This window comes from Solanum lycopersicum, chromosome 4 (genome assembly GCF_036512215.1).
Source record: "Solanum lycopersicum chromosome 4, SLM_r2.1".
Taxonomy (NCBI): domain Eukaryota; kingdom Viridiplantae; phylum Streptophyta; class Magnoliopsida; order Solanales; family Solanaceae; genus Solanum; species Solanum lycopersicum.
Window position 1 is genome coordinate 61,669,615 of NC_090803.1, and position 8,918 is coordinate 61,678,532.

Sequence of the window (8,918 nt, forward strand, 5' to 3'; positions counted from 1 at the left end):
TGGAAGGCATTCGGGGATCTGTACGGTTGTTTGATACGTAAGATAAGGTGAGATATTTCAGAATGAGATCGTGAATATAACTGAGTTTTGGTAGATGAAATAAGTTTACTTCCAACTTAAGATCATTTCATTCCATCTCCTAAGTGCAGTAAATTAGTTCAAGAATTATAATTCAAAACTATCATCTCAAAATAATTTAATTCACGTAGCTAACTACTAATTAATAGTCCTAAATCCAAAAATAATACTAGTATGTCTTAATTTTAAATGTATATTTCTGTTAGTTGTATGTATTACCTTTCGTATTATTATTGTCTCTTATTATGGATGGTTGTTATTTGGCTTGGTATGGCGTGATAATATAGACATTATTATTTTTATTTAATGTATAAAAACAAAAACTCTTTTTATTTTAAGAATAGTCGATTTAGTCGATTTTTGGAGTAGCCGCACCATTTTAATATATGATATTTGATAATGACATTGTTTAAGAATCATAAATATACTCAAAATAGAAATCTTAATATGTGTGAAATTGATGGGGTTAAGCATTCACTTGAAGTAAGAATTTGCTTCTAGAATTGTACTCTCATCAATTCAAAGTAAATGAATTTTATCACTTTTTTCTATGGTTCAAATTAAATAAATATTTTTTCAATTAATTTTAAATAAATCTTCATTTAATGAATTTTTCAACTATCTTTGAAGAAAAGGTAAATATATGTCCATCAACCAACTTTTTCAAGAGGTGTGTCATCTCCTATAAGATTATTCATTTTGAATTGAGGATAGTATAAAATTTATGCTTTATAATTGTTTTAGCTAGTCGGATATAATTATAACGCTATAACAGACGTTATTTTTTTTTTCTACTTTCCTTCTTTAATTTCCCATCTCATTTAGGTATTTATTTTAGATAAATATATTGATATTTTTCATCCATATATAATATGCCACATTCTAATATAATTGTAAAACGAAAACATAAATAGTAATGCTAAAAGTGAGTAAAACCCAAGTATATTTCCAAAAATGAAATGGTTGCACTTTTTACCTTATAAAAAGGAATGTATTTATTTAGAGAAAGTATTTTTTTTCAAATGTCAGTAAGGTTGATTTTTTGATTGGTAAAGATTCCACTTATTTTAGAAATCCCACAGATTTCTAACAACTTGCGTAAACAAATTTCTCATATATTTCTTTGGAGCCTTATAATTGGGAAGCTAAAGTTAGTAGCTAGCTAATAATGAAAGTGAATTTGATAACATTAAAACTTATTCTACTTGTAGTTAAAATGACGACACTAAAAAAAAAATTGTGTTAGATTTGCAAACTAATTAGAAGTAAATTAATTGAACTTCTCTACATTATTGATTTCATTAGCATGTGAATTGGCTTGCAATATTCTACTTATGCAAATTTTGCTATACGTTTATTTGGAGTCCGGATTTAAAAGGGCAAAAAAATTGTCAAAAATTTTAAAAGAATATATCAATTTTTTAAAACCAAATAATTTTTTTAAATATCACTACGAGTGCAGCATTTTTCAAAAAAAAAATTGAAATTGAAATCGCTACTATAGCAGCGATTTCTTTTTCATTAAAAAAGTTAATAGAGGCAGGCAACATTTTGGTCCAACATTTGATCTGCCCTGCAACATTTGTTAATTTTTTTTTGACAAGCCGCTGCTGTGACAGCGATTTAAGGAAAAGAATTTTTTTTGGATGAAATCGCTGTTACAGTAGCGATTTTTGTGTTTTTTTTTAAAATTAACACGTCAATTTTATCAGAAGAAAATCGCTCGTAAGGAACGATTTTGCCTATTTGGTTAAAAAAATTGATATATCCTTTTGAAATTTTTGATAATTTCTTTTACCCTTTTGGTTTAGAATTCCGTTTATTTGCTTAGGAGTTGATATTCTAACTCCATCTTGTTTATCATTTTGCTATTGTTTTTCTCCTGTTTTTTAGCATGATTTATTTATTACTGTATTTTGTTTCTTTTCATAATTTTGATACATTTTTTAATTGAACGGAAGGTTCGTCGAAAATAACCATTGTATTCACTACGTGGAGGATAAGATTATGCATACACCATCCTGAATTTCGTACGTAAAATTACAATGAATTTATTATTGTTATTATTGATATGATCCCTGGCTAAATACAAACAACCCTCTTAAATAATTTGTTTTAAACTAAAGGGTGAAGGAACACGACTTCTCTCTTTATACAATTATGTAAACACTAGAAAATTTTATTATGAGCACAAGTTAAGCATTTCAATTACAATGATTAGAATTAATATACATTTTACTCGTTTTTTCCTCGTTTCTATCACATTTTTTATTGAAGGAATTATTTTTTTTGTGCGTGTGAGTGTGAACTTGAAGGTTACATGATGACATTATTGTGAAGCATCTAAAATATGATTTAACTGTAATAAAACAAAGGTCTTAACGTTGACATGTAGTAATAATTTGAACTATATTAAAAAAGTAAGTGAGGCTAGCTGGACAAAAAACTTTTTTGTCCATCTTTTCTTAATTAAGTCTACCAAAATTGTTTTCATGTCATGAATTAATTATGAATTGAAATGATTAATAATTGAAATTAGCTAATGATGTAACAAATTAATAATTGCAAATAACATATAGTCCAAAATAGGGAAAATATATTATATATTATGTTTAAACAAAGCAAAGTTCTTGAATAATTGCTAAAATTTAGAGTTTTTTTTTTTCTAGTTCCTACTAAATTCACGTTGATCATATGATATTCCCTAAAATTATACTCTATTTTCTTTTTGCTCGTAAAATTTTAAAAAAATGAGTATTTTGAGACACAATTAGCTGTCATTTAATTTCGGGTACCATAGCCTAAGGTCTACAAGAGAAATTTAAAATGGCTACGTGTGCAAAGTCTTCAATTAGGTAATATACCAAGAACTTAAATGGAAATAAAGGGTCTTTTACATGCAAAATGTTACACAACTACTGTTCTTTGTATTTCGTTTGGCAGAGTTATTTAAGTATAAATTTCTTAAGGCAATGAGTTAGCTAGTTTACGGCTCGTCAATAAAGTAATTTGAGAATCATGAGGTTTCAAATTTAAATTTTAATAAATTTAAAAATATTATCAGATGAAATTCATAATTAAAAATTTGACCGACAAAGTTATTTAAAACTTATTGATAATTAAAAATATCTAACTTATGAAATTAATCGATATGCAAAAAATATCATAAGTTTATAAATAAATAAATTACTTTACCCTTATTTCAAAATATTCAGCACTTAGTTTTTAGAAATTCAAATTTTTGGATTTATCTTTTTAATTGCATAAGAATTACATCATACTAATACTATTTGTATATTTTCAAAATACTAAGGGCCCGTTTGGCCATAGATTTTGCACATCAAACTTGGGAAAAAACTTGGCAAATTTTGTTTGTCCATACACATTTCTATTATTTGGCAAATTTTCCAAATTCCCAAATACTAGAAAAAACTAGTATTTGGGACAAATTCCATTATTTGGAAAGTTTTAAAAATTCAATTTTTACCCTTAACTTTTTATTTTACAAAAATAATGATATTTATTAATACCAACTAATTCATTTATCTCCCATCACATGGTATATAAATTAGTAATTCTATTTTTATTTAATATAAGAAAATTTACTCAATATTTTATTTTGATAGATAAATATTACGTTGTTGATGCTGGTCTACGGAACACAAGAGGACTTTTAGCTCCATTCAAAGAAATGCGCTATCATTTGCAGGACTACCGAGGAAGTGAAAGAGAGCCTAAGAATGGAAAAGAGCTATTTAACTATAGACATGCTTCTTTGCGCAATGTAATTGAAAGAACTTTTGGTGCGTGGAAAAGTAGATTCAGAATACTAAGACAAGGCATGAACAACTATGAATGTGACATGCAAGTGAAAATAGTAATTGCTTGCGCTGTATTGCATAATTTTTTACGTGAACACCAAAGTAGTGATGGAATATTCAATGAATATGAAAATGATGATATGGTTGTTGATGAAAGTGACGAACTATTGGCTCAGGGAAACAACATCGCTTCATCTTCTCGATCATCTGATTCGGAAATGCAAGCTCATCGAGAAGAGATTGTTCATAAAATGTGGGAAGATTATATTAAAGAATAGGTTGAGCTCTTTCAGAGAGAAAGCATAGGTTCTTCAGTGATTGCAATATTTATTTCTTTTTGTTTTCTTCTCTTTTTTTTCCCGAATTTATATTAGTTGTATTTTCATTATCATGATTAGTACCAAGACCTTTTCACTATACGAATATTTACTGTAATGATTCTTGTTAATTTGTTGCGGAAGTCATAAATATTGGTACATGAGATTTCTATTATGCTATGTCATACAAATTTATGGTTAGTTTGATAGTTTTAAAAACTTATGGGTATAAATCATATTTCTTAAAAAAATGAAATATGTTTCTCAAATTCTATGGCCAAACACATGATAAAATTTCACTCAAATTTTCATCCAAATAATATTTGCCAAAAATATTTCAATATCTATGACCAAACGCTAGCTAAATTTAGATTAAAAAATGAATTACTCGATTTGGTTCATTTTTTTAAATTTGGTCAATTGGCTCTTGAGTCTTGACAATTGAAAAGGTGCCAAAAAGATTAGGAAAAAAAAGAAGAATATCATTAGTTGAAAAGGTAACTAAGACCGTTTAGTCGGCTAGATGCATTCTTCCAAAATTAAATTGAATTATAAGAACTAATTAGTATCATTAGTTCCTCTTAACCTATAATTAACAGTTCACATTAGCAGGATAGTACATTAAATCCAAACCAAGATTACCTAAATACTCTAATTAATCACTTACCAAAATAATTACACCTCTAATCCATCCCCCCACCACCCACCACTACCAAAAAAGTGAAGAGTAGTGAAGAGTTTCTTTTAAAGGTAGGGGTTTGTACTATATGACTTAAAATTACCAATTAAATTCTCTAAATTATACTATTTCGTTTTAACTTATAAGACATTCTTTGTTCATGAGGATTCAAAATATATAAATTTTCATAAATACTTTAATTTATATTTTTTATTATATTTATTAACTTGAAATGAGTTACAAGTTATAATACTTTTTGTAAAATTTTCTAATGTTGAATAGCTTAAATAATTAGTGATAATAAGAAAATGATAAGTAGCCCATAATATTATCCCACAAGTCTAACTATCTCAATTTGTTCATAAATGACACGTTTTTTTTTATTTCATTTGCTTTTTTTTATAATTGAAAAAAAATATTTAACTACAAAATTATCATTTTACGCTCAATAAAATTATTTAAGAAAATTTTATACCACAAATTTTGAAAATATTTTTTCTTTTTAAATGTTATATCAAATCATACAATTAAAATTAAAAATAATACACTATATAATATATAGATATTATATATTTATCATATTAAAATAAATATCGAGCGGAACATAAGTCCGACGCATAGCTGAGTCGCCAAAAGGTAAGAGGCGGAAAAAGTGTGGTGCCTTCGTCTCTTTAATGCCCTCTCTCTAACCTATAAATTCACTCCTTCCCCCTTTCTTCTTCCCCTGTCTCACTTCTCTCTCACTCTCTTCATTTTCTCTCAATTTCCCTTCCTTTTTCCCACTCAATCAAATTCTTCGAATTTGCTCTGTTTTTCAACAATCAGTTGTATAGCAAAAATGACTAATCAGAATGTGATAATTTCTGACCCGAGATCAGGATTCGACTCTTCACTCTTATCATTGTCCCCTGCCGTTCCCGGTCCACTACCGCAGCCGGGAAGATTCATCGCTGTTCCAGCGAAGAGATCATTCAAAAATATTGATTCTACTGATGCAGCTAGAATCACTGCTTTACTTGATTCCATGAGAGCTTCTTCTCCAACTCGAAGATCCTCAGAAACTGAAAATCTCAACTCCTGGATTGTGAGTTCAATTTATTCAATCTCGATTCATCAAAATTATTTTAAATTTTTTTTAATTGGAGTATTAACTATATCGAGTTATTTTGAACAGGTTCATCATCCATCAGCTCTGAATATGTTCGATGAAATTATAAATTCTTCGAAAGGAAAACAAATTGTAGTGTTTTTGGATTATGATGGTACATTGTCTCCTATTGTTGATGATCCTGATAAAGCCTTCATGACTTGTGAGGTTGGTCTACTTAAAATCTATTAAAATTACTGTTAATATAATTCGATACGATTAAAATTAAATTACTTTTTTTTAATGATAAATTTTAGATGAGGGAAGCAGTAAGAAACACATCAAAGTATTTTCCAACAGCAATAGTGAGTGGAAGATGCAGAGCAAAAGTGTTTAATTTTGTGAAATTGTCAGAATTATATTATGCTGGAAGTCATGGAATGGACATTAAGGCGCCTGTTAAAGGGCGTAATTATAGAAAAGTAAGCAAATTATAAATAATTACTTTCTAACTCAACTAGTTTACTACATTAATCTCATGTAATTTTTTGTTCTTTTATAATAATTTGGTACTTTTTTTACTTATTCAGGGAAATAATCAAACTGTACTCTGCCAACCTGCAAGAGAATTTTTACCCATGATAAGTGAGGTTAGTTTTTTTTTTTTTTTTACCTCTAGTGTTTTTGTCATATTATAAAAAGAAAAAAATAATTTAAACGTTTACTTAACATTTTCAGGTATATAAATCTTTAGTGGAGAAAACAAAATCTATACCAGGAGCTAAAGTGGAAAACAACAAATTTTGTTTATCCGTACATTTCCGTCGTGTTGAAGAAAAGGTACAAATTTTTTTTCTCTTTAATTATAATTTTTTTTTTAAAAAAAAATTAGTCATAATTAAATTTTCGATTTCATTTTGTAATTTCAGAGATGGACTGAACTAGCTGAGCAAGTGAAATCAGTGACTAAGGAATACCCAACGCTTCGATTAACTCAAGGAAGAAAGGTATTTTTTTTCGAAAAATTACTTCGTAATTTAATAAAGAAAAAGGAAAAAAAATATGCATATTAAATCCATTTTTTGTTTGTTTTATAACAGGTTCTGGAGATTCGTCCTAGTATTAAATGGGACAAGGGAAATGCACTCGAATTTTTGTTGGAATCATTAGGCTATGCAAACTCAAATGATGTTTTGCCTATTTATATTGGCGATGATCGAACTGATGAAGATGCTTTCAAGGTATTTTTTTTGTCATAATTTTTTTTCAACTAACGAATTATATTTTTGTAATTTTTTTGAAAATAATATTAATAATTGTATTAATGTTTTACTATGGAATAATTATCAGGTTTTGCGTGATAGAGGACAAGGCTTTGGAATATTAGTGTCCAAATCACCTAAAGAAACTAATGCTACTTATTCTTTGCAAGAACCATTAGAGGTACAAATAAAATATTTTTAGTACTAAATAATTATTAATTTTTTTAAAAAAGGATTAAAATTTATTCATTTATTGGTAATATTAATTGTTGGTGTTTTTCTTAATATGGCAGGTTATGTACTTTTTGAATCGTTTGGTGGAGTGGAAACAATCGTCGTTACAACAAAAATATCAGAAGAAATAAAAGTACTAAATCTCAGAAGACTTTAGCTAAATTAACACAAGGAATTGACCCTTTTAACCCTGGAAGTTTTATTAGGGATGGGGTTTAATTAAAAGAACTTAATTTGTATCTTTTTCTTCTTGGAAGACTCAACTGTAATTGGAAAAAGAAAATGGAAAAATTTTGTAATTTTCTGAGTATAAAAATGTTCAATAAGAAAGTATTATTGTGCACTTCTCTCTCTCTCTCTCTAATTTATTTTTGTATAATATAATGTATGTATATCTGGGTTAACACGTGTTGGCGTGGAATTCAATTTGTGCATGTGAATTTGGAAAAGCGCATGCATTTGTATATGGACTTATCAAATGTATTTATGGTGCAAAAATAGGACAACAACAACACCCTTTCACGTGGAGACTTTGCCTTTCTTTGTGCAAATGTTTCTTGTTGTAGTTGGAACGTTTTAAGTCGGGGCAGAGCTATTATGAAAAAGTTAATAATTTCGAAATAAAAAATTAGCATAGAGCATGCAAGTTCACGGTGGTAGAGTCATGAGGTTAGTCACGATTTCTATAAAACTCATTAGCTTCTTATTCAAATTTATGATTAAAAAATTTAGTTCAAATTTAATGCGAGTTCTATTGAGTTGAGTAACTTCTAATCTTCTTAAAAACTTTATTAAAAATACAAATAGAAATCTTGAATTAAAATTCTGAAATCAGAAACTTAAATATATACAAATTTTGGCGTAAATTACTCACTTTTAAAACCTAGTAAATTAAAAGATTTAAAATCATGTAACTATAAAATTTAAATTTTGACTTCGTCTAATTTTTTTGGTTTAAACTGTAGAGTTAGTATATATTTGTGAAAAAGCTTATTGAATATGTATATGTATAATACACACTGACATTCCCAACTTTTCAATCTAAATACACATATCTTACATTATGGATCTGTCTCGTAAATGAAACACTACACTAATACCAACATTTTTCTGGGTAAAGTTCACTGAAATTATGATGGGCATATATATTTTGATATACCTAGTTCCATATATATTAATTAGTTCAATTAAATATATTAGAAATCATACGAGAATTATCTAGCAAATATAAGGTAGCATCAATTGTAAATGTTAATAATGCTAGTTCTTTCTTATATTAAAATTTACTAAATAAAATACAAATATTAGATTTCACGTACGTCAATAATTCAAAATTTAACTTCTTAGTCTAATAAAGTATTAAGTACATCAATATGTCACTTCCTCCATCCAGGAGGGCAATGTAAATGAATTGCATGTTAACTGTATGGAAATTCTTCT

The 8,918-nt window shown here is 27.6% G+C and overlaps 2 protein-coding genes across 2 annotated transcripts; both read left to right on the forward strand.

The window, feature by feature from the left end:
• Positions 1–3,769: 3,769 nt before the first annotated feature.
• On the forward strand, positions 3,770–4,177 carry LOC138348217 (uncharacterized). The gene has a single exon (XM_069296845.1). It carries the CDS (start codon positions 3,770–3,772, stop codon positions 4,175–4,177), a length of 408 nt encoding a protein of 135 aa, XP_069152946.1.
• Positions 4,178–4,236: 59 nt separating this feature from the next.
• Positions 4,237–7,821, forward strand: LOC101249633 (probable trehalose-phosphate phosphatase J). The gene is made up of 9 exons (XM_004237846.5): positions 4,237–5,979; positions 6,070–6,210; positions 6,300–6,464; positions 6,573–6,632; positions 6,721–6,822; positions 6,912–6,989; positions 7,083–7,223; positions 7,333–7,425; positions 7,538–7,821. The coding sequence occupies exons 1-9, from the start codon at positions 5,734–5,736 to the stop codon at positions 7,607–7,609; spliced, it is 1,098 nt and encodes a 365-aa protein (XP_004237894.1). The 5' UTR covers positions 4,237–5,733; the 3' UTR covers positions 7,610–7,821.
• Positions 7,822–8,918: the final 1,097 nt, after the last annotated feature.

What these genes read in the sequence shown, in the direction of transcription:
- LOC138348217 (XM_069296845.1), top strand. Translation starts at nt 3,770, where the DNA reads ATGCGCTATCATTTGCAGGACTACCGAGGAAGTGAAAGAGAGCCTAAG.
- LOC101249633 (XM_004237846.5), top strand. Translation starts at nt 5,734, where the DNA reads ATGACTAATCAGAATGTGATAATTTCTGACCCGAGATCAGGATTCGAC. An exon ending in AAAATCTCAACTCCTGGATT is followed by an intron (nt 5,980 to 6,069) that starts GTGAGTTCAATT and finishes TATTTTGAACAG; the next exon opens with GTTCATCATCCATCAGCTCT. An exon ending in GATTAACTCAAGGAAGAAAG is followed by an intron (nt 6,990 to 7,082) that starts GTATTTTTTTTC and finishes GTTTTATAACAG; the next exon opens with GTTCTGGAGATTCGTCCTAG.